Source organism: Parasteatoda tepidariorum, chromosome 5 (genome assembly GCF_982258835.1).
Source record: "Parasteatoda tepidariorum strain Cologne lab strain chromosome 5, Ptep-v5.0, whole genome shotgun sequence".
NCBI lineage: Eukaryota > Metazoa > Arthropoda > Arachnida > Araneae > Theridiidae > Parasteatoda > Parasteatoda tepidariorum.
Window position 1 is genome coordinate 41,441,673 of NC_141759.1, and position 27,107 is coordinate 41,468,779.

Here is a 27,107-nt window from a genome sequence, read left to right on the forward strand (position 1 = left end):
GAAGTATCTCAGGATTTGGGGGGGGGGTAAGTATCTCAGGATTTGGGGGGGGGGCCTCCCACCCCCTCTGCGCAATTTTAACTTCATCATTCGAATAGTTTTTAAAATTGTATTAATAAAAGAAATTGTTTACCTGTAAATTATTATCTCACATGCAACTGTATTTTATTTTTTTATTTATTTCACTGTTTATTTTTTATTCTGTTCTCTTTGACATTTGAAACCAGAGCAAGGGCAGTATATTTCTTCAGCGGGGGATGATTTAGCAGCAGTTTTCACCAACGAAATGTTAAAGCTCACTTGAAATAGAGAAAGTTGTTTTTAGAATTCACACTAAACAACTATCATTTAAAAAAAAAAAAAAATTCAATTACACAAATAATGAGTGAAAAATTGTAGTTTTAGAAAGGGGCTGTGTCCCTTCATTTATAAAATGCGAGAGGGTTAAAGCCCCCCCCCCCCCGATCCCTGTCACTAAATTTCGGAACCGACTCCTAGACACTCCCGGCCGAACCTATACGTTTTTTTTCTTCTTTTTTTCCAAGTTTAAAAGTCTATTTGGCGGGACAGAACTAGATAGGGACATATTTCTGATGAGAGCAACACTAAAATTATATTGATTTACAGGAGGGAAGAGTGTTGGGAATGTGAAAAATTGTCAGTTTAATAACATGAATTAATTACAGGTGTCTTTTTTTGATCTAGTATGCGCCTACATCGATTGAGATCAGAGGTGCTGTTGGAAAAAAATCGATATATTAGGAGAATGTTTATGTGTGAATCTAACTATAAATAATCTTTGCTAATTCGCTTTGGGGTAAGTATGATACTTACCGCAACTTGCTCTCTGGACAGCAAAATATTTTCGAGTGGTAGTTTATTAATGTATGATTCTTAGTTTATAAATTCAATTTATTAGGTTTTTATCCACCACTATTTCTAAATAAGTGGAAGGCTTATATCATTCGCACCCTTGTTAAGTCATGCTACACCGTTTAAAAAGTAAGTAAAATTAGTCCAATATTTGCAAATTTTAGTTTGTAGTTTACCGTTTTTTAAACTATTACGGTGCGTCCGGAGCAGTTGGCATCTCTGAGTGTCTCCAAAGGTTCTGTCCGTAGCATTAAAGGAAGAACAGTAATAAGGCAATCGCTGAGGTGTGCTCCAGTTATGGATATATCATAGTCGAAAATGAATAAACTGTTTTTGCCTGAAGAATTTAAAGTTAAATTAAACTGTGATATTTTGTGAGAAGCAAAGAGAAAAATTTGAAACAAAGAACAAGAGCTTTGGCATTATCCATATCACTGAATTGACTTCATTAGTAAGCTATCGAGAAGAGAAATTAGGGAGCATAGTATATATGTGGTTGGCAGAAAGCTCATTCTTTTGAAGTTACTTAGAAATAGCAGAATTTTTCTTTGGTAAGAAAAGTAGATAACTTGGTTAATTGAAGCTGACACATAACTTTATGAGTATAAAGGGGAAATGTTGGTAGTTTCCCCCTTTTTTTTGTATAATATTGCTCACTTAAACAATATAAAATTGCAATTTCTCTAAAAAAAAAAAAATAACTCTGCTATAATAGCAATGGCAAGTTAGTAAGCTAGTTAAGAGAGGATCTTACTATTAACATTTTGAGGGTGATTTATTTACTAACGATTAGTAAATAAATAGACAAAGGCAACTCATGGGATCTTTATTTATCTAAAAAAAGCAAACCTCCTGCATGAGAATAAAGCAAAGTTTTTTTAAATTTTTTTTTATTGGATTTAATAATTTGAAGTTACTAGTAATTGTATATAAAATTTAGCATTAAAAAAATTTTACACAACAAACGATAGAAATAGATTTATTATTCATCACAAAGAGGTTGTTGGTAAAAACAGGATATATATAAATTAAATTCATTATCTTGAGCACTTTTATAAATATTTTTAATTTTTTTAAAATTTTTTTCCACAATGCGGAACATTAAACATCAGTAAAAGAATAGTGAAATAGCTCTTTAAAGACCAGTGAAAGCTACAGTTAGCAAAACAAGCTGTTTACAGAATTCAACTTGTACAATTTTTTTTAGACATTCTTACAATTATTATCTAGAATATTTTAATAACATTTATTGGTTTTCATGAATCATAAGATGTTCTAAGACAAATGCAAAATAGGAAGAAATATCTTGATTATGGAAAAAACATGCATTATTTGTTAACATTAAAATATATATATTTAACTTCCACATGAGATTTAATTTAAGCTATTGTTTTTTTCTCCATATACTCTCTAACAGATAACAGCAAGCATTCATATAAGCAAAGAGTGTTGGCACAGAATATTTATTTTTTTTAAATTACAAAAAACAGTATAATTAAGATTGTGCTTATACAAGCATTTAATGTTTTTAAATATTGAACACAAGAATAACTGCTAACCGATTATATAAAAACAATATAGAAGTCTACTTTAAAAATTAAGTCTAGATATATTTTTTTACAGCAACTTTGCATTTAATTTCCGTTATTAAAAATTGATAAAACTTAGATTGGTACAGCTTTAATGTGGTAATTCGAGAACATATAGTTATAAGTACATATAAGTTAATTCAAGTACAAGTAGTTATATACAATAAGCAAACTAACAGCACAAAATAGAAAGTGGAATTTCAAAAATTAAATAAATCCATAAAAAATATCTGCTTTTTGAAGGTTTTCTACTTTTTTTTACTATTTCTATTGTTTAAAATTTTTCTTTGTAAAAAAATTCATTAATTCACCAATCATTGCTTGATTTAAAAATTTCATTGATTAAGCTCTATTATAAATATAAGTACATTCCTAACTAGTTAAGTATCAGAAAATATGCATATAACTATAAATCAATCTAAATCCACAAATTACTTAGGTTTCTTTTTTAGATGTTATTTGCTCTTTTTAGTTTACGGATGTGCAGTGATCTCTTGTAATTATGAACTGCTTTGAACAATGAACTCATTCAAAACATTTTTATAGAAATAAAGTTAGTTGCTATATAAAGATTTAAATTAAAATTTTAAATTTATATTTGAAAAAAAACTTTTAGTTAAATGCTTTCTTGAACTTTCAATGTAATATTTACAGATTTTACTTAAAGAGATATTAGTTAGAGACTAGACAATTTTTCAATCATATTTTAAATATAAACTGAAGCTAAATGTAATAAAAATATAGTTCATACATGAAATTTTTTAATTAATGGTTATTAATATTTAAACAATAATTTAATGCGAAAATTAAAAATTATTGTATTAGTGAAGAAGAAAAAAACTGCCGATTTTTTTTAAAAAACAATTTTTTTCTTTGCAAAAAACTTTTATGTTATCTTGCTATCTAGCACATTTTAAAAAGCATATTTTTGATAATAAAAGTAGGATTTGTTATTTAAATTTTGATTTCAGAAAACCAGAAAGTTTAAACTTAAACTATTTCAAAATATAACAAGCGGTATTATTTATAGTCTTGTTTTCCTATGACTAAGCAATATAATGTCCTATTCTATTTGAAATAGTCTTCAATATTTTCTAATTTGCTTGATATTTTCAGGCTCATTACAATCAACCTATATGTCTTCAGATCCAATTAAGAAATGAACAGACTTAATTTACTTAGGCTTTCAGAAATTAACTCCTAATAAGGCTATTTACAATAAACCATTACTATTCTGGGTAATTTGCAAACTGATCTAAATCAGATTAAGAATGAATAATTTTTAATTAGTTTAAATGAGTTACAGTGGCTCAGAGGATAGAGCACTCACCTCCCAATGAAGAGACTCAAGTTCGCATCCCAGCAATAGCTGGTCAACATTAATTCTGCTCTTGCAATGACTAGAGAAGCTGACATAAAATATACTCAGAGATAGACCAATCATGAGTTAGAGTCCTATTCAGAGTGCATAGCTAAATTATTCAAGAAAAAATAAGCATCTTTTAAGCACTCAAAAAATATTTTTAAGCACTTTAAAAAAATATTATAATTAGGCAGGGTTGGTAAGTTTTTGACAATCGACGGTTTTATCTTGTTTTAACCATCATGTCAAAAAAAAAAAAAAAAAAAAAAAAAACCTTTGGCATTGTTTCTGATAATTGTCAAAAATCCTGAAATTTTGTATCATGTAAAATGAATGGCGTTTTTATACGCTACGGACTGACAATACGCTGAAATAGATTGAGATTGAATTAATTATGAAAACATTGAATAGAACAATGTGAACTGTGTCTTTTTGCATATTTCGAAGCGAAAATTAACATAGTAAAGGAAAAATCTCATTTTGAAAAAGGGAAAATTAAGCACTTTTTAAAAACACCCCATGAAAAAAGCACCTTTCAGGGCTTTTAAAAAACGAAAATAAGCACCTTTAAGCACTTTTTAAAACCCTGCACCCTGCCTATTGTTTTCGGAATGACCATGGAAGATTTACCTCTCTATTTAACACAAATGTTAGTTCCATCAAAAAGTCCACCACGAAGATAATTTTGTCCCAATGCTTAATCCTGGAGTTCTCATCTTCTGAGTTGGGTTCAAAATTACAAAACTACACAGTGGAACATCGACAGTAGTAAATCCAAAAGTTAATCATCTGTCCAACGCCGGTTACAAATAAAGTAAAATTAGTCTAGATGTATCCAGGTTTATTGCAATGATCAGAAAAGTTTCAGACTGTCTAGAAAATACAGGAAACTTTTCAAATTAGATGAGCGAAAAGCGAAATGATGGGCTGTTTGCTAGGAACTAGATTATTCAATAGATCTTTGATGTACACACAGTTTTAATCTAATTTTTATAACTGACAACATGATGAAATTAATTTTAAAAAATGAGTTAGATGAAACAACTTTTGGTCTATTCTAGAAATCCAATTTAATTTTAGATTGAACAATCTAGGAGCAACATGATATGCATTTAACATGATAAAATCTGTCTATCAAGCACAATTGGAGACAAAGGATAATTATTCAATAAACCAACCTTCATGCATTCCTCATAACCTTAATTTTAACTTATATTAGCCAATTAAAAAATATATTAAAGTTGACATTATTTAAAATTCAATTTTGAATAAAAATAAATTTATTTTAAATGCAAAAATAGAAAAATATATTCATTCATTTTTCGATGTATTACTAATTATTGCTAAAACTTTTTTAATGAAAAATAAATCAATCAAGGGATGCAGAAAATATTTATATGTATGAAAAGGTATGGTACATAATTTTTATTACTTTCATACGAAAAAATTGAAAGAAATACTTCTCTTTATATTTAGAAAATAAAAAAACATTATTTTTGTAAAAAAATCTTAATACTGCAATAACTGTTAATAGTAATGACTCTGGTTAATAATATCTAACTTTTATCAAATCATGCAATGCAATAAGTTAATATTATTATCAAACATTTAACAATAGGATATAGTTTAATTAATAAAATTTGTTCAAATAGTTAAATAGTATTTTTTTGCCACAACAATTAAATATTTCTGCTTATCCATTCATATTCAAGGCATATTTTAATTTACATGTGCATAACTGTGCAACACTGTTGAAGCATAGAATAGCAACTATTCTGATGAATAAATAGAATTTATATAAAAATGCATAAGATAGCACATTCATTAAAATTTTAAAGAATAATAACTTAAATTAAAATTTACAAATACAGACTGCTAGAATAATGCATTTAAAAAATATACTTAATTACACAGTTTTTACAAATAATTTAAAAACATTACAGAAACAACCTCTAAACGTTATGATTTCAAGAGGATCTGAATTTTTTGATAAAATGTTTTTTTAATTAAATTTTATTGTTAGAAGTTTACTATTTTAAAACACAGTTTGAAATGTATTGCGACATAATTTCTAAATTTGATCAAAACTTTCTTCCTCAAATAAGTACCATTTATCCTAATAGTTTTTATTGGCAGTTTTAATTTATTAAAAAAAAATGTATTTCTGGTTAGTAATTCTTTTAAACAAAAATACAACCCAGATCCTCTTTAAATCAAAATGAAAAAAGTACCTAAAACATGCTTTAGAAACAGGAGATTTAATACCAAGAGATAAAAAAATAAATACATATAGGCAGAAGCCAAATTTTACTCAATAAATAATGAATGCATAGAAAACACAAGTAGATAAATATTTAAATTACATGCATCACAGATTTTAGACTAGGATATGTTGGAAGTAATTATTGCCAGAAAGTACAAAAATCACAATTCAACAAGTAATTCAAAAACTATATATATGTACAAATATAAACAGATAATAAATAAACAAAATTATAAATAATTAAATCACAAAATTTAAATAGATCTATTATTTCATAATTTAAAAGGATAAATATTAGAAAATTATCCTTCAAAATCACTCATTTTTAAAATAATTTTAAAAAAAGTTTTTTTTTTTTTTTTTTAAATACTAAATAGGTGATGAAAAAAAAAATGTGTCAATAATTACTGTACTGTATTGAAAATGCAGTATGTATGGCAAATTTAAAAACCGTTTTTACAAAACTACTTTTTGAAAGAATTCCAATATTAAACGGATTAGTTATGAAATAATATAGACAATATACGTGAGAGTTTTTGTATAAGTTATTTTGTGCACTTTCTGATTATTTAAAAATTTATACAATTAATAAATTTTTTTTTTTTTAAATAAGCTTAAAGTGTACAAAATAAAACATCTATTTCAAAATATGCAATTTCTTTACTTTTATATTACACTTTTTTTAAGCAGAAAATTGTTATATTATTATACTTAAAAAAAAAAAAACTGCAATATTGTTTTTAGCTTCATATAGCATACAATTTTATAATCAAGTAAGGAAAATGAAATTTGAAGTATAATAAATATATATATAGATAGATGATAAAATGTATAAAAACAATTTTGCAAAAATGTGTATTAAGTATTCTGAGTAGTTAATTTTAATTTCAAACATTAAACTTATTACAGGAAATAAAATTAAACTATATTTTAAAGAACATTTCTTTTGTATGAATTCTATTAATATATTCATACTTTATTTTTTAATAAACATACGTTGAATAACTCAAAAGAATAAAATTAAACACACATTGCAGGATAATTAAACACAAGTGATTTGATTAAACAATAATTTGAATGTATAAATCTATCCCCGGTTTTATAAATTAATTTAAATTTTTTTATAAGGAATAAGATCAAGAAAACAATCCAATTATAATAATTCTAAAAAAAAATAAATAATAATAATAAAAATAAAAAAAAATAGAAAAGTTATACACATGATGGAATGGTCAAAAAGTTCTAAAACTTAACTTATTCACATTTTTGTTGTTGCTGTTGTTTTTGTTCATTTTTGTGTTCTACAATATTTATAGAGTAAGAATTACTTATTCAAAGAAAAGAAAAAAAATAGCTATTTTTCATGCCACTTTTGCGAGACATTGTTGCAATGTAGTTAAAAAAAAGTACATAAATTTTTTCTAAGGAAATATTATTGTTCAATAATTATGGCCTTAATTATATATTTTTAGAATCCTTGAGAAAAATATAATCTAAAGATTAAAAAATATTAGGGCTAGAAAATTATTATTTAAGACAACAAAATCTATTGATTCACTACTGAGGAAGGCAAAATTATAAAAACATCAGAACAAGTTTAATTATCTGATGAAGCTTAAAGGTGTTTCTCATAATTGCCTTTCAATTCATCTATTCCCTTCAGCAGTCAAACAGGTTTTAATATATTCTGTCAAGCCTAACTCAGTAGTTTTTCATAGCATTTCCCTTGCGTTTTTTTGTGTTGTTGTCCTACAGTGGATTGATCGTTAAGACACGGTTCCCAGCAGATCACCAAAGTCAAGCATCATTGGCTGCGGTCAGTGTGCGGGTGGGTGACCACTTGGATCAGTTTGCATAGGGACCGAGGGTGTGCAGTATTGGTCCTCGTTAAACTGTTCTACTGTAAAGTGCTCGACTTCGCGTGCAGGTGGTCGGGCTAACGAAGTGGGGGCACTATGCCCTCTGCAGAGGATCAAAATTGAGATGGCATGTCTTCGGATCATCCTCAGGGATGTTTCCCAGACCGTCGCCAATAGCCCATTGTGCAGCTCTAGTGCGAGGTAAATGAACTACAACAATTTCCCTTATGTTTTTTTTCCATTTAAATATTAATTTTTCCCTCACTTTATTTTAGATGAAAAGTCACAATCATACAATAAGAACGACTATTATAGATCACCCAGTTTAAGAACTGTTATGGAGTATAGCTTCAAATATGCTGTTAAACCAAGCTCCTATGACTTTATATCTGAATACACCTGAAAAGTTTTCCTAGGTGCGGGCTTTGTTGAAAATTTGCACAGCTTTTTTGAGACGTAAAGTTAATGTTATTCGGACTCAGTAGATTTAACAAATTATATTCACTGCTTGTGGTGAAACATTAGAAGGTTGTAACTTACATATTTCCAAATATGGATGAGCTGAGGTGGTTCAGGGGATAGAGCTTTCGTGTCCCAATGAGGTGACCCAGGTTCAATCCCAGCTGGTCGATTTGAATTCTGCACCGAGCTAACTCCAACCACAGTGCTGACGTAAAATATCCGCAGCGGTAGACGGATCATGGGTTAGAGTCCCCTTTGTTGTTGGACAAACCGTAGAAGGTTTTTCTGTCTATGTAAAGCAAATGCCGTTTAGTTGCATTGAAAAGTCTTCCACGAAGGCAAATTTCCCCCAATACTTGATCCCAGAGTTCCCTTGTCTTCTCGATTGGGTTCAAAATAACAAGGCTACGAAGTTGAACATTAGTAGCCGTAAACCCTGAATTTAGTCGGCTGTTCAACAACAGTTATAAAATAAAAAACATCAAAGATCTTGCATAGATATGGGTGAATTTCATGAAAAAAATAATTACCTACATTGAATTACGTCACCAGTCAGTAAATCAATACATCATCTTATTTTGCTGGTCGCACAAATTATGAGAGCGGATACTGTAAATATTGATTAAGTTTAAGAACTTTTTGAGCAAACTAAGAATAAGGTATTTGTAACAGCAATAAATGCAGTGAAACATTGCTTATTTGTGAATGGAAAAAAATGGAATGCACAGCAAACATTTCCTTTACATCAAAATGCACAGAAACAACAAATAAAAATACACACGACAATTTCATATTAAAATCTAAATTGTGCTTCTTAAACAACAGATGGATGAAGTGTAAATATTATGCATCACACACTCATTACAATCACTCTAAATTGTATCTTTTAAATTAACATACATATAAGCTCATCTCTCATACCGAAGTGAATAGTCATCAGACTGCCAATCCCATTCATTCCATGCATGTGATACTTGGAGAGATTACCATGGGTGAGATTGGAAACAGGAATGTGTCTGATACAGGATACTATGACGTCACACAGTTACAGTTAAATAGCTGCCTCAAAGCAGGTGAACACAGTTAGGTATGACACTTCATGTTCAAGGAAAACAATCACAGAGATGTCATGGGCACACCCTGAAAAAAAAAAATAATAAGATAGTTTTATTCAACAAATTGTTAGTTTTAGGCATCAATTTGAAATAATTATCCAGGATTAAGACACTTCAAACATTAAATAGTGGATAGTTCAAAGAACATATAAGAAATGCTAAGAACTGAATACTTATTTAGGTTTGCCCTAACACCACTTCACTGTAATGCATTAAATACAGCAAAAAGTCATAGACAGGGTTCGTAGCCAGACTTTTCAACAAAAAATGAGGAACTTTTAAGTACTTTTTAAGCACTCAAAAAATATTTTTAATTGTTTTCCAACAAAAAAAATTTTTTCATCGTTAGGATCTGTGCAGTAATAAAAAACTATTTTTTCTATCGTTTAAAGTTCTTAATTTATAAACATAAAATCAATAAAATTCAAAAACATTTTCAAAAACTTTAAATAATCATAATAAAATAACTAGTGTCTGATAAAAATTGCAGAGAAAATTGTAAAAATCATGCATTTTTGGCAGTTTAGAATGACAATCGACTCGGCAATGAAAAAATCTCTTTTTAAAAGATAGAAAATTAAGCACTTTTTATAAACCCTCGAATAAAAAAAAAAAGCACCTTTACGGGCTTTTATAAAACATAAATCAAAAATAAGCTTCTTTAAAAACTTTTCAAAAACGTTACATACACTGATAAAGAATACATGTAAAAAGAAGTTTTAAAGTGTTCACCAGAACACACTCAATTCCAAACAATAGGAAAAACAGGTGCGATATGAGATTTATGCTGGCAAAATTACATGCAAACGTTAAATATAAATAATAAACTTATTTTCTCCTTATTAATAACTGAAGGAAAGTTAGAATAATTCTGAGTATAAAATTACATCATTGTTTTTTCATGATGCAGATGCTTGATCAGTAGGGTAGGCTGAAAATTGGGTGTTTTGGAAAAGCAACATGTTAGTTATGCTTAGGCATCCTAATTTAGGGAGAAATAATAAAAAAATAAATATTCAGGTCTTTAGATTGCACATCACTATCAAAGTTTAACAAAAAAATAAAATTTTAAAAATTTTTATAAAAATATATATGTTATTATTTTATGTTCTAATACCGTTCACATGCTTCCTTTTAACACTTGTTTAATACATCTTTAAAAATAATTAGATATTTTTCTAGTTATTAGGCTGCATATAAGCTACAAAATTTCTTGAAATTAGCAAAAATATAATTTTGCTTTTTTTCATAATGCAGCTCTTTACTTGTTATGCAATCATAATTTATTTTCTTAAGAATCTAGAACTCACCATGTGATTACGGCTAAAATTGAAGTCCCAGCCTAACTTTTATTTCTCGCCAAATACAAGAGTTATATAGAATGATTTTGGAGAATGAGACACATTAACAATTTTTTTTTTACATATCTTTTTATAGGATTTCTAGTTCTTCAATTTGGTTTAATTCTACATTTCTTTTCCTTCAATGCAAAAAAGATCAGGGTTCAGATTTGTTTATCACATCAATAAATTTATAAACACAACTTTCACACTTAATTTCTAAGTATGAGTGGACTCAATATTGTACATTAATATCAACAAAAAAATTTTTTTTTAAATTATATAAAATAAAAAATTATTAGCTTTTTAATAAAATTCAGTTTTTTATACATCAAATTTGAAGACATCAAATGCACCCTTATGATCCCTCTGCAGGCAAACTTCAACTTACATGTCACTCCTTTAAATTTTAATCTATTATAGCTGAATTATATTTTGTTGGTAAATTATTGCAAAAGTTGCTGTCTGCAGTGCTTTAAAAATAATCAAATATAACAAACATACAAGAGACAAACCTTTTCCAATTTGTTTGGATTGAATTCAATATGGCGCACCCTTTCAATTTCAGATTTTTCATCCAAAATTCTCATTTTCACTTCACTTAAACTGACAGGATCAACTGTTGCCACCGTATCAGGAAAGAGAAACACTGTACCAACTAATTTTGTATTTTTGGCTGAAGATACTTTCACCGCTTCATCTCCAGTTCCGGGACTGACACCTTCAGCATTTGGATTATGTGCAGAGCCTCCAGAGCCATAACCACTTTCAGGGCTGCTTTCTGGACATTTCAGTGTATCTCGAATAACATTAAGAGGAACTGATTGCTTTTCCTCTTCAGATCTAAAACAAAGTTAATGTATCTCATTTTATTTTATAAAATATAATATTTTTTTAAATAAATATAAAATTTAATTACCATAAATTAATATATGAGTGACTACATTTCTGAAAATCAATCTTACTGCATAACTATAAAACCACTATATGTATTAAGCTTAATGCTATAACCACTTCACACCATATTTAAAAACTACTATAAACAAATGATTAGCTGCTAGTGCAAGAGCGATTTGATAAATGTATAAAATTATATTGATTTTTATTTCATTTTATAACCGTCGTTGACAGTCGACCCAATTTTATGGGTCGACTGTTCAACGACCCATTATGACTGTTCGAGTATTAGGAGAACTCCTGGATCGAGTATTGGGAGAAATTTGCCTACGTGGAGGACTTTTTGATGGAGCTAACTCGCATTTGCGTTATATGGAGTCCTCTCCATATAACGCAACCAAACGAACCTCCCACAGTTAGCCTGGCGGCAAGGGGACTCTAACCCATGATCCGCGTACCACTGAGGATACTTCACGTCAGCACTGTGGTCGGTGCAAGCCAGATGCGAAATCTGAACTCGGACTGCCGCATTGGAACGCGACCGCTCTATCCCCTGTGCCAACGCAGCTCAAATTATATCGATTGAAAACATTTATTAAACAAAATTTTATTCGATTATTATTACTATGTAAAACTTAGTTCTTGTACTAAAACCTAAAATAAAACAATGCATAATTCTACGTTTTAGAAAATGAACTAACTGGTGGTTCTAGCAGAAAAACTAATTTTTAATTGGATGTTGAATTACTGAAAACACTTAACCCTATAATCAAATTCATTACATAAATTAAGTATGAACTGGAATAATAACATTGAAATCAATACATAAACTAGTAAATGGGGTAAAAAACCTACTGGTGGGTGTAAGAATAAATTTTTTTTTCAAATGGACTTTCAGAATAAGATCACTGAGTTATTATCACCACTGTATCAGAATAGCATATATTGTAGGTAACATACATGAAATTAGAAGACCTTCTTACAGTCAGTTTTTCCTTATTTTCTTAATTAGTGATTTTAAGGAATGAAAATTAAAAGAATAATGTCCTTTTTTAAAATTTGCCTTACTTTAAAACTAACTTGCATACAAATATTTCTTCACAACAAATAAATTTCAAACACATAAAGCAACTTTAAACAATGAAGAGACAGTAAAAATTACGCAAAAGAATAAGTCAGCTAACCTGCTTTCTGATTTAGCTTGTAGCTTCGGTTTACTCCAATTCATAGATCCGCATGCCGATCCATAACCACTTTCGATGCTTCCATCTGGTCGTCGCTTCAACTTACACACCACTCTGCCTCTAGTCGGACTAGCAACTCGTGGAGGTGGCAAATCACTCGGTGATCGAATGTGAGAAGCTAATAGCAGGGCTTCATCAACTATTATTGTGGCAGCATTCTCGGCAAATAACGTAACTTTCCCTTTCAATTCTATGAAATCAAATTAGAATGAATGAGTAATATAGACACTATTCAGAAATATAGACAATAAGCCCAATATAAGAATATTGGCAATTGTCATTATTAATTAAATAAGTACTTGGAGTGAGGAATTAATACTTAGGACATTAAATTTATTTTCTTAAGTGAATATAAACACTCAGAAAAAAATGTCTCGGTTTTTCCCTGGCTTTTCACAATGATGTTTGTAACTGATGGCACTAAATTTTCTTAAAAATTTTTTAGTTTTGCTTTACTTTTTCTACAAACACTTAATAGTCACTTAATTGATAGGACTCAAAATGCTGTTAGCTCACAGTGTAATCTACTCTTCACAAAGAAAAGGAGGATGCTATACATTACATTTTGTGATTCCAAACAAAACTTCAGTTTATACGCAGTTTTTACTCTTTACATAAGCAATTTTTGTTTGTAGCATAAAATGTTTCCTTGGTTAAAATGCAACTTCAGTAAAATAAATATAAAATCTGTAAGTCAAACCAGCAGAAAAAGATTTATTTTGCAAAAAAAAATTTGAAGAAAAAAAAGAAGAAATCTTCAAAGTTAAATTATATATAAGTGTCAATAAAATAAAACGTGGAAAACGAAAAGGATATAAAATTTTCATTCCTCCTTGGGCATAATTTTTCTACAACTAAGTGGTAGTATATACTGCACCAAACTTCAGTTTCTACAAACACTTAAATTTGCCATAGGAGATAAAAACAAACAATTAAAAAAAAAGAAGCATTAAAAAGCCATTTTTTTTTCATTTGGAAAAAATATCAAATCTAGAAGAACCTTAAACTGAAATTAATTCATTTTCTCTGGAAATTTGGGGATTTTAATTAAATTCCCAGGCATTTCCCTGATTGATAAAAATGCTTTTTATCAATCAGAACTTTTCCTGTTTTTTTCCTTCTGATTTCTCTGTTTTGTGATCCCCTTGTTTCTGTATTAAAAATAATAATTGAGTGCAGTGTTAAAAGGGAAAAAAATTAGAATAAATGAAAGGAAATTTACCTCTGACTTGAAAAGGACTGTGACAATCTGCATGAAGGGATTGAGAGGTGGGAAGGCGGAAAGTGTCCATGCGAATTGAAACAGAAGATGGCAGGGGAAATGGCAGAGAGGATGATTCCTTTGCTTTACGCCGCTTCATAAACAAAGGTTCTTTTTCAGTTTTCTTCAACTTTTCTTTCAAATATGCTACTTCATGCTAAAAAAGATAACACCGTTATTCATTCTATACAGAAATAAAGCAAATAATTTGTAAGATAAACAGGTATAAAAATGCTTAAATCAGTACACATGTAACATAAAAAGCTTCTTCTAATCCTATTAATCTTTTAATGTTATTTTCTCTGCTATAAAACAACTCCTAATTAATTATTCCAATCGAAACGCTTTCTCATACTTTTAAAAAGCCACATCCTGTACTTAAATCTATTTTTAGCTCAAATATGCATAATTAAAAGTAAAGACATTTTTCCGTTTTCTCTTCGTGGGAATCGTATGACCTATTTCATAAACCAATAGCAATTTCTAAGATTTCCTTCTTTTCCCTAAATAGAGACATTTTTTAATTTTTTCTGATCGTCGATGGAGTAAACTTCACTATTTGCTCATCATTTTACATACATATGTGTTACTATCAATGTACGAAACATTATCATTAAACAGAATATTTATATTGCATTAAAGTGATAGGAATTTTGACGAATTCCTAGTATTTTAAAGCGAATCATGAAGCTTGAGAATTTCTTGTATTTCATTCAGGCATTGGATTTAATACTTAAGTATAGAATGACAAATGCTTTTAAGACTAAGTATGATAGAATATCCTGATCAGGATATTATTTAAAACATGTTAAACCCTAAAAACAATGCAAATGTAAATTTTGAAATGTAATTAAATACTGCTATTAAAGAATGTTTTTTGATAATACCTAAAAAAAGTTAAAATTATACAGATCGACAGATTAAAACTCACTATATTGCTTATTTATAGGCACTTTCAAGAGCTAAAAGGAAATTTTAGCAAGGTTATTCTTCCCTATCATTGAAAAAGTATAAGAGGCAAAAAAAGAAGAAAAAACACTACTTTTAAATCATTTAAAACATTCAACATTTATTTACTTCTAGATCTTCCACTTTCAAAATAAGTAAATCCACTTTATGATCAGATTGAACCTTCTCTTTTTGATAAACATTGATGGTGTTAGATAGTTTTTCTTTGGCCGATGTGATAATACCTAAATGGGAGGAAATGAGAATTAGTTGAAGAGGATGCATCTGTATTTTGTGAAATTTAATTTCCTTCAATATATTTACTTGAAAAGAAAATATATGGAAAAATATTTGGAGACAATTTCATTTATTTCTCAATAGCTCCAATGATCAGAAATATTATTTCCTTATGGCTTATTTTATATATTGCCCTTTTAAGAGAGAATGCATTATTCAAAATGTAAATGCTAGCAGCTGTGGAGAAGTTTTAGTTTATGTTCAGGGGGTTATCGTCTATCTCCTTCTAATATATATATATTTATGTAGGATTTGTGATTGTCTATTATCCTAGAACAGGGATGGCGAACCAATGGCACGCGACACAATATTTTGGGCACGCCACCGATCACAAAGTTCACTATGAAGCATATTAACAATTAAATTAGAATTCACAAAAAGCAAAAATCATAAATAAACAATTATAACCAAAAAAATTAACAATTAATGCCAAAAAAACAATTAATAACCATAAAAAACAGGCTAGCAATAAGTAACTAGCAAAAAAAATTAACAGTCCTGCTTCAACTAACATCTTACAACCTAATATAAGTTATTTGTCATCTAATCTGCAACAACAGAAGTCACACTGATGTTACTCTAAGTTGAATTACGCATATGACTGAGACATTGCAAATTGTGCGTTTTTATTTTTTTTAAAATAATAAATAGAGTTTTGAGTTGATACTATTTTGTACTATTATTTTCTCAATAATCGCGAAGTCAAAATTATTTGACGGCTCGTCTATGACTCATTAAACAATTTTTCAGAAAAAATGGCATGTTGGTGCATAATGGTTCGCTACCCCTGTCCTAGAACAACCATCAACTTCCTTATTTAATGGCAAATGAAAGTTTGGAAGGGAAAAGTCTCGAATTCTATTTCTAATTAACTTAAAATTACTTTAAAACAAAATTTATTCAGTTTTTGTCCTGCAAAGCTGCATGTAGGCAGCCTTGCGTGTCGCTGTTATACCTCCCTTGCCCCAAAAATCACAACATATATACATAGATATATATCAGGGTGTGTAGCCAAAACTTTCAACAAAAAATAAGCAGCACCTTTTAAGTACTTTTTAAGCACTTGAAAAATATTTTTATGCACTATATACATTAACAAAATGCAAAATTGTCAAAGACTTTACATGATCATGATAAAATAACCAGTTTCTGACAAAGAACTCCTTTTTTTTTATTATATTAGAGATTATAAAAAGATCAAGAGGTTTTTCGTTTTGATATCAGAGGGAGGAAAATGAAGAGTGAAATTGAGAATATCTTGCAAAATGCAGCAGAGTTGCACACGAGAGTGTAATAATCTCACTGAACCCAGCTCAGTAGACGCACGCGCAGACTTCAAACATGTAAAACGATTGGTGCTTTCATATGCTACGGACCGACGGTACACCGAAATGAATTGTGGTTGAATGAATTGTGAAAACGTTGAACAGAACAATGTGAAAAGCAAGCTTTTGCATAATACTTGGGGAAAATCGACATGGTAAAGAAAGAAATCTAATTTTCGAGAAGAAAAATTTAAGCACTTTTTATAAACATCCAATGAAAAAAGCACCTTTAAGGGCTTTTTAAAAACGCTATGCTTCATGTTAATTGCCTAACATACAAACTTAAATATCTTAGAATTATCATGATAAATAATAACAATAATTGAACTAATTTATACAATACATTATTTCACTTCATAATCAGTAGAGCACTTACTTTTTAAAATTAAGCTAATACGCCATAAGCGAAGAAGGATAATCAGGACCGCAGCCTCTTTTCCAATGCCAACTTTTGATGGGGCAACAAAGAAGGCTATATCTAATCCGAATGCAATGAGCACAATAACAGCATCAAAGACCTAAATAATAATAATAATAGTGAATTAAATTAAAAAATATAGTATCTTTTAAATGGAATTTCTATAATACAGTTTGGGGGGAATTGAATTCAATGTATTTTTAATTGTTGAAAACTCAAAAGGTGTTGATTAGACTTTAAAATCCAATTTTAGGTTGATTTTTTCTACTCATATTATGGTATTTGAACTTAAAAATAATTTTTTAGTTAAAATTTGTTTAATTGGATTAATTTTCACAACCTTAAAGTATTTTTTAGTAATTTTAGATATTAATTTCGTTTTTAATCATTAAAAAGAATATATTACTTATCTAAATATGAAGAACTAATTATTAACATAATCTTAAGCAAAGTACAATAAAGCAATTAAAAGGGAAAAAAACTTATATTTTAAAATCTATAATAATATATTACCTCATAATAATATATTACCTTAAAAATATATTACTTCATAATTAGAAATGCACATTAAAATTATTATGTATTTTTTCATGATTTCAGTTTAAAGGTTAAAAAATAGCTTTACAGCTGCTTACCTTTCATTATAATTAGTTAAATTTTATAATCATTGATTTCAAAATGGAAATTCAGTTATTCATGCATAAAAATTTCCAGTTAAAAGTTAAGTTTATGTTATAAATTAGAATTGACTTATGTATATAAAAATAAGGTTAGGTAAGTAAAAACAAATTATTTGTTAAAAATATTTATTCATAAATACCTTTAGCATGACTTTTTGAATAATTGTTTTGAATATCTAAACTAAACAGCATTTGATAATAAAAATTAAATATGTAATCTGTTAATTTGAAGGTAATGTGTGATTTGTAGTATAATATAAAAAACACAAAATTTAATTATGATATTTTGAAAGTTCTTTAACTATGGAAAAAAGTTCTATTATAACCTTTTATGTAAAACACTGAAAAATGTTTTAGGAAATTCATAAAATTTATTTTTCTTCATAATTTTTTATTTTTATTTAAAAGTGATTTTTTTTTAAATGGCTTGAAAATTAATACTATTATGTAAACTAGATTGCAATTATTGACTAGACTATTGGAAAGTGTTTTTTTTTCTTTCATTTTTTCACACTTGAGTTAGAAGAAACTTATTTCTTACAGGATAATTTTTTCCACTGGGCAAAAAACTTGCTGTCCAACATACATAGAATTATACAAATGTGGAGCATATTGAAATAACATTCAAGGCCACTCCGTCTTCGAATTATTTCTTTTCTTTTCCATCTGTATTGGTTTTAATTGATTTTCTTGAAACTATTTATTGTTTGTGGTATAATTTAATAAAATGTAATGACTTAAGATTCATGAAAATGTAATGATGATTATACACACGATTTCGCACAAGATTATCAATTTTGTTAAATATTGTTTTGTACTTTGTTAATAAAAAAGTACTGTAGAGTTCGCTAGATCAAAGGGAATACCGAACCTGCAACCTGTCATCGAGCACATCCTGATATTCCTTCTGCTCTCGGAAATTAGCTGTAACCGACTGCAAGATACAGATGTCATTTTTGTTATCCCGTACTTTTTCCCAGCATATATATATCTGTGAAATCACAAAGTATTACTACAACTACTCGGTGTGTTACACATTTTTTTTGTATTTTAATTTATTTTAAGTTAGTCACTCAGTTTTGTGACTGTATCTTTTTCCGGAAAATAAAACTTTTATCTTCTGATTGTTATGATGTAGTCTTTGCTTCCTGCAAATGTGAGAACGTTATATCTAGTTCCTACAGTACAAAATATGTAAACAAAACAGATACTTACTTCAACACCTTGAACGATAAACCTTGTTTTGCCAGTAATTATTCTTAAAATAACCTAAAAATTAATGAAAATTGTTAATGAGTCATAGAACAATTTGAGAAAAATAAAATTTTAAAAAGGGATACATTCAGTGAGGATATATTAAAACATATGTTCTATAATTGAGAAAATTTTATAAAAATCTAAAGCTGTGAGTACACAGAATTAGTAAAAACAAATTGATTGTGTTTGCCCCTCCCCCCTTTCACAAGGTGGGCACTACAAGATGGATTCTCAGAAGGTGTGGAGACAGCCCGTAGGGTCTGCTGAGACAGGATGCACAGCCAAATTTTTCAACAAAAAATAAGCACCTTTTAAGCACTCAAAAAATATTTTCAAGCACTTTGAAAAATATAATTAGTGTTGGCAATTGATGGTTTTATCTGGTTTTATTTACAGTGACGAAGACGCTTCACAAACAATGAAATTAACAAGAGAAATGAAATTTTCTATCGCCAATAGAGCAAAAAAATAGTTGACAATGTTTAGTTGGCCCCCATAATCAGAAAACACTCGAGAGATTTTTCGATTCTATTACAGAGGGTGGGAAATGAAGTCTGAAATTGAGAATCTCTCACAAAATGCAGCAGGGTTGCACATGAGAGTCAAAAATCCTTACCACTGAATCCAGTTCAGTATACGCAAGTGCGGACCCACAAGTATTTCATCAAACATGTAAAACAAATGGTGTTTTCATACACTACAAACGGACAGTAGGCTGAAACAGATTGGGGATGAATTAATAGTGAAAAAGTTGAATAGGACAATGTCTTTTTGCATAATTTGTGGCAAAAATCAATATGGTAAAGAAAAATATCACATTTCGGAAAAAGGAAAATTAAGCACTTTTTAAAAACACCCATGGAAAAAAGCACCTATAAGGGCTTTTAAAACGAAAATAAACACCTTTAAGCACTTTTTAAAAACGCTACGCACCTTGAGATAGGGAGATCAAAATTAAAAAATTTATGAAGAATTAGAATGAAAGTAGCTTTATCTTTCAATTTGTTGGTGTGATGATATTAAATTTCAATGCACCAATCAGTAGGACTCAAACTGCTTCTTGCTTGCAGTGTAATCTGATCTTCACATTGAAAAGGAGTATGCTATTCTTAAAATTCTTCTTTACTTGAAATATAATTCAATATTGCCATAAAACTCATGAAATTATATGATTTATAAATACCTCAATAACAAATAAAGTCAAAATGGTAATACTGAAGAAAGAAAATGCTTCCTTGGCCCTTTTCACTTTAGGGCTAATGGCATCCCCAGAGTTTGTTGACATGGATAAATTTTGTGTGCAATTTAAAGATTTGGCTTTCCAATATGGATCTAGAAAAAAGAAGAAAATTAACCAAATGAAGTATTTATCAAAAATACTTTTTTTTTATCAAACAAGGTTTTTTTTTTCTTCCTTTGGAATTAAAAAAAAAAAAAAACTTAACAAATACAGGCAAAATGTGTTTACCTTGTACAACATTCAAATCTATAAGCAATTCAGACAAAACTACGGCACCTTCAGCAAACACGAATATGACAATAACAACATTACAAACTCTGCTATTCAAAGCCGTCCAAATTTTTTCACACACTCTATACAAACAAAAAGAATTAAAACAAATATTTCAAATTTTTTGCACATTAAAATGACATTTCAGACATATGATCAAATAAAGTATGTGTGATAAAAGTTAGTTTTAACTGGTGGGGTGAAGATGACTATGGTTTTGCTGCTATGTTTCTAAAGAGTTTCAAATGTTTCCAACTTTAATCGATTTAAACATGTATGTTTGTTTTTTGGATATTGGTGACTGGTAGAGCAAACCACTTAAGTTTATTTTCTTAAGTCATGTTTCAGTAGTATCAGACCACCGAACATCCCTGATTTCAGACAATGACTGGTGTATAAGAAAATTATCAATGAAATTATTTTAAAAAATAAACATCTAATTTGATCTCTGATAATTGATATCAATATACTGGTATAATACAGGGTTCCCACTCTTTCAACAAAGCAAAAATTAAGCACTTTTAAGGACCTTTTTTTGAAAAATTAAGGACTTCAGAAAATAGTGTGATTGTTTATGTCTCTCATTGAATATGCATATGCCACCAGTGACAGTGCAATTTATTTAATTATTTACCTTCTTAAAAAAATCAACAAGTAAAAAAAAAAAAGCAATTTTATTATAATGTAAGCACTGATATAATCACATTAATTAACAGGCTCGCCAAAGAATTACCAGGCAAATCTGCATATCCTTAAGAAATAAAAATAATAGCGTAACAATCTAAAACTTTTTAAAAAAAATTTACATTGCAACAAAACAAATTATAAATAGTTACCAAATATTTAATTTCTTGTTAGAAGCAAATCATGCTTACTTATTTAGTACTCAGGAAAAAAAATTAAGTATATTTGAAAAAACACTTGGTTTTCATCAATAAACTCAAGGTTCTTGATGAAAAACCTAGGTGGGCTAAGATTCTTCAAACCCTGTTTCTTACAAATCTGCTTAATTTTTAATACAATCATGAATTTTAAAAAATTCTATGCTTTCCAAAATTTGCAGTTACTTATTACATATTGAAATATTATGCAAATTTGTTTAATTTGAGATTTTAGGAAATAGTTTTCGTTATGGATTCCAGTTCAAAATTTTTTTTCCCTGATACTTCTTAGTGTTTACTTAATTCCTATACTTTTTGATTTTCTTAGGGTTTTACTTAATTCCTATGAGCAGATGCATAACCAGTAGAACTGAATTTCCTGAATTCTGTCAATTTTGAAGGTTAGTGTGGGTTCTTAGAACTGCACCCCCCCCCAAAAAACACTATCTCTTCCATGTGTAGTATTCCCCTTGTCCACACTATTCTTTTCTTTTAGAATGCTTCTCTGTTCTCATAGAGTATCATTCTAGGCAAAGGGCAGAATATATTAAGGAAAAAGCCTATATATTAATGAAACAACATGTTTTCTTCCCTTGTCTGTACCCCCCCCCCTACACACATTAATTTTTGTCTCTCTAAATGCTTTACCGTCAATGCGCGGTCTAATTCTAATTGATAAAAGAACTCTATTTTGTTTTAAAAAATTGAACAGAAAAATTGTTGCTATTAACCATAGTGATGCTAAAAAATTAAGGACTTTTAAAAACCTTGTACCAAAATTAAGTACTTTTAAGGGCCCTTATTTTCCAAAATAAAAATTAAGCAGTTTTTAAGGACTTTTACGGACCGTGGGAGCCCTAATATGACTTAAATAAGTCGCTCATTTAAAAAAAAATGCAGTTTTATTAAATGAATATTCTTTAAATTAGTTTAAATACAAGTTATAAAAAAGAGAGACTCAATTTCAACTGTACCTTCGGGTTTCATCAACTTCTGGAGTAGTGGTCCCTCCACTAAACCCCCAGATAACGGAATCTGTATTACGCATCAGTTCTTCTTTACTAAAATTTAAAAAAACAATCATTTATGCTTTTAATTTTTCTCCATTGCATACAAAAAAATTAGAATACAATACAAAAGAAAAGGTTAAAATTATCTATGCAATAATTTGAAAATTAGGAAATCAATTTTTTTATAGGCTCTAAATTAAAGAATACAGAATTAAGTAATCAGATCAAAACAAATTTGTATACAAATAAAATAATTAAGTTATAATGTTTTTTTTATTCAATATTTTGAAGCATTATCTTGACATTCAGTTTGATAATTTATCCAGAATAAATCGCAATTAATTTTAAAATTATTCTTAAAAATTCATTAAAAAATTTTTTTTAAAATATTTTAAATTTAATTGACTTTTTTGTTGCCATTGTTTTATATCTTTCAATACATAATAATAACAAAAATAGAAAAAATACTTTATTTCGATAATTAAAATTTATTACATTTATTTTAATCAAAATTAACAAATTTAAAGTAATATAAGATCTATCTCTTTTTTGAAACTAACTATCTAAAAACTACTGAGTTTAAATAAAACTATAGTTAATAAAAATTATTTATAATTAAAATTTGAATTAATAAAATTTATTATAAAATATTATTAATAAAAATTGTTAAAATTTATTATATTTATTTCTTAATTTTCGTTAATCAAAATTAACAAATTTAAAGTAATATAAAATCTATCTCTTTTTTGAAATAAACAATCTAAAAACTACTGAGTTTAAATAAAACTATAGTTAATAAAAATTATTGAATTTCACTATTACAATTGCTTTATAATAGGTCACATATAATTATCATAATTGTAAGTGTAGTAGGGATATACTTTACTATACTAGTAGTGTAGTAGGATAAACTTTTAAGTTTGGTTACACATAGAGCTCCAAAATTTATGACTATCACAACCAAGTAGTAATTATATTAATTTGAACACCAAAAGCAAATAGATATGTCACTTATTTACTTAATTTAAATATGACAAAAAAAATGATAAAAGAATTCTTCTTAACTGAGAGATCATTCTAAAGGTAAATATTCTCTTTCCTTTTTGATCACTAATAATATTACATTTCATCAGAGCTTTGAACATTAAACGAGAAAAGAATTTTTAAAAAAATCTGATTGAAATTAAAAAAATTCAATGCATTATATATATACTTATGTCTGATTTTGATAAATTCTGATAAAATGTGTGAATGTTTCATCCAAGGCCGCTAAAATACTAAGCACACCCTTGATTATACCTAACATAGTAGTTAGATTAACTTAAACATCAATATAGCAAATGGAGATTTTACATTTTATCTAATTTATTAGTCAATCAAAAAATTGATGTAGAACTTTTATCTTATTAACTAATAAGTCATTTTAAATTTAAAATATCTTTTTACACTCATCAATAGATAAATTAATTTAATTATTGATAGATGTTAAAAAAAATGATAAATGAAATGAATTTAATATCGATATAAAAGTGAGATATTAACATACTTCAGATGTTTTGTTATGCATAGAATCCCAAAATTGATCACCATAACAAATAACAACCAACTAGGAGTTAGACTAATTTTAATAGCAATAGCAAATATGTACCTATTTCATCAATTTTTTATCAATAATTTTTTTTAATCTCTTCAAAAAAATATGATAAAGAATTCTTTTTTTATTCACTCAGTTTCTTCTTAATTTAAAAAATATTTTTTTCTTATATCCATCAACACATAAATTAATTTAATTATAAATGTATGTTAAAAATGATTTTAAATGCATGTTAAAAATTATGATATTAATGTGAGACATTAATATATTTTAAATGCTTTGTTAGGCACAGAATCCAAAATTAACTACCATAACTAGTAATTAGGTTAATTTATAGATCAATAGCAAATGAATATTTTACTTATTGTTCTAATTCAACTACCACTTAAAAAATATGATAAAAGACTTTTTGCTTATTAACTGAGAGAGTATACTAGACTTAAAACATTTTTGTTTTTGTATCCATCAAAAATAAATAACAATTAAATAATATTCAGAATTTAAAAATATAAAACAAGTGTATGTAGTGTTACAATGAAATTTTATTTATTTATTTTCTGTATATTTTTAATGCTCTTCTAGAATACTTACTTTCATACTAAAAAAAAAAAAAAAAAATTATAAAATCATTATCTAATCTGAAAATTTTTCATATTTCAAAATATGTTCATAAAATAACCAATTAAAATATTTTAATTTCAAAATTGTTCCATAAAAAAATTCTAAGATAATGATCAAAATAAAAATTTTTTTTTATAAGTTTATACTAAAAAGGACAGCATTAGAGTATGAAAAATAAAATATTTTGAAGATAAAATTAGTAATTTTCAATAAATAGTTGCTTTTTTTGTCTAACAAGATACAATACCTATATTTTCAATTATAATTCTACCAATCTAAAAAAAAAATTGAAAACAATAAAATATTTTCATAAATTACAAATATTATATGACAAAAATACTTTTGAAAAATCACAATACTCTCTAGGTATAATTGCATAGTGGAGATATAATAGACATTCAAAATAATTATAGATGATAAGTATAATCAAGAAAACACTAGTAAATTAACACTAGTAAAGAGTAATTATCAATATTAAGTAACATGATAAAAGAAGAAAAAAAAAGGGATAAATATTGTTTTATAATTCTTTAAGTCAAAAAAGTCATTCAATATCTATAAGAAACAAAAGTCAAATAATAGAAAACATTTCATTCTTTTGTAAAAGATTTTTCCAAATAACTTACAGTATTGAGTGAAAGTGTTAGAAGTTTTGTGAGTAATTAATCAAGCACAAAATGTTTACAACAAATCAACAAGATTGGATTTGAAATTACATAACTGACTAAAGACCATGAAGAACTGTAGAAAAAACATTGAAATTTATCTTTAAATATTAAAAACTGTCCTTTAAAAAAATAAAAAAAGATTCATTTTAACTAAGAAATAAGAGTAATTCAAAATAAAATTAATGAAAATTTATTTATCAAAATAATTTTTATAAATAGATGTTTTTATAACAATTATTTTTAAAATAAAAATAAAAAAACATTATTCATGACTTAAAAATTAATTCTATGATTGCTTGATAAAGTAGACTCAAAAATTGAACTGGAAATTGAGTGAATGGACTGGAAATTCTGTGAGTTATTAAATTAATTAATCTAGTTAAAATGTTTACAATGAACAAAATTGATAATTAGACAACGTAATGGTATAAAGTAACTTATTGAAAGATTATATGCCGAAAACTATCTTTAAAATCCATTCATAATTGAAAATTGTCTTTAAAATTCATCATATCAACTGTTTATAACATTTAAAAATAATGCACAAATACTATAAAGTTTAAAAAATTTTAGTTATCATAATAATTTCCTAAATACATGCTTTTTATAAAAATTACTTACAAATTAAAAAGTTATTCCATAATTGCTTGATTATGAACAAGATGAATTATTCATATGTCGATTTATAAGATATGTTTTCGACCAAGAATGATCAAGACAATACTCCGTTCAAAGCCAAAAAATATTCTTTAGATTTAAAATCCAATCAACTAAATTAAAATATTCTTCGTCAAACGTGACATCCGTAGTTATAGGAATTTCAGACGATTTTACCTTTACAACTTCCTTTCGTTCGTTCGGAACTACAACTACGGGATAAAATATTGGAAGATCTTCTCCATTCATAGAGTAAGATCACGCTGGAATCAGCGACCTGGCGCAAACTAACTAGCCTAGAACGGCACTTTTCCCAGTGTTTGGTGAATTTAGAATTCAAGACAACCGAGAGAGAAACTCGGACAATGAATAAAAATAATAAAAAAGACAAAAAATAGATAAGAAAGACATTATTATGAATAACTTACCTCACAGAGGATGCCATGTTTATAAGCGGATATCTGTGATGTTACAACAAAGGGTTGCCGTTAAATGTTGACACGCAGAAAACACCACAATCAGTGGTCGCCAAACAGTTTGATCAATGATGTTTGAGCCAACTAAGTAGAAGTAAATAATTTTCGTTTCCGTTCATAAATACTGAGATTATTTTTATTAAGAAAATTTTTATTTAATATTTCTCACTTTCAACGAATAGAATTCGGAAGATAGTCATATAAATTAAAAGTAAATTTATTTGAAGTAAATATTCATCATAAATTTCGCTAATAATAGGGGGAAAGAATTGCTATACTATTTAACTTTTTTATGAAAGAATTTAAAGCTGAGTAATGTTTTTTAATTCATCATATAAAAATACTTAATCAGTAAAAAACTTGCAATAAAGAATAAAAAATATTCTATGATACTCACAAAAGAAGTAAATTTTTATATAATAGTATTTCTCACTTTCAACGAATAGAATTCGGGAGATAGTCTTAAAAATTTTAAGTAAATTTATTTGAAGTAAAGATT

The 27,107-nt window shown here is 27.6% G+C and overlaps 1 protein-coding gene across 2 annotated transcripts; it reads right to left on the reverse strand.

Annotated features, from left to right (window-relative positions):
* Positions 1–7,792: 7,792 nt before the first annotated feature.
* LOC107452193 (uncharacterized) lies at positions 7,793–26,694 on the reverse strand. Of its 2 annotated transcripts, none has more exons than XM_043048148.3 (11): positions 26,561–26,694; positions 22,557–22,643; positions 20,660–20,784; positions 20,375–20,523; positions 19,150–19,203; positions 17,213–17,354; positions 15,344–15,459; positions 14,228–14,423; positions 12,946–13,195; positions 11,380–11,707; positions 7,793–9,549 (listed from the first exon to the last, which is right to left on the reverse strand). In XM_043048148.3, the coding sequence occupies exons 1-11, from the start codon at positions 26,575–26,577 to the stop codon at positions 9,526–9,528; spliced, it is 1,488 nt and encodes a 495-aa protein (XP_042904082.1). In that variant the 5' UTR covers positions 26,578–26,694; the 3' UTR covers positions 7,793–9,525. The 2 variants fall into 2 exon arrangements, with proteins under 2 accessions (XP_042904082.1, XP_042904083.1); XM_043048149.3 differs by lacking the exon at positions 26,561–26,694 and adding an exon at positions 26,097–26,553 and having other exon boundaries at positions 9,131–9,549.
* Positions 26,695–27,107: the final 413 nt, after the last annotated feature.

Bases quoted from the DNA above. Each gene is read 5' to 3' on its own strand.
- LOC107452193 (XM_043048148.3), bottom strand. The intron at 20,785-22,556 runs GTACAGTTGAAA...TTGTTTGTATAG, and splicing joins GAAGTTGATGAAACCCGAAG to AGTGTGTGAAAAAATTTGGA. The intron at 13,196-14,227 runs GTAAATTTCCTT...TTGATTTCATAG, and splicing joins CAGTCCTTTTCAAGTCAGAG to AATTGAAAGGGAAAGTTACG.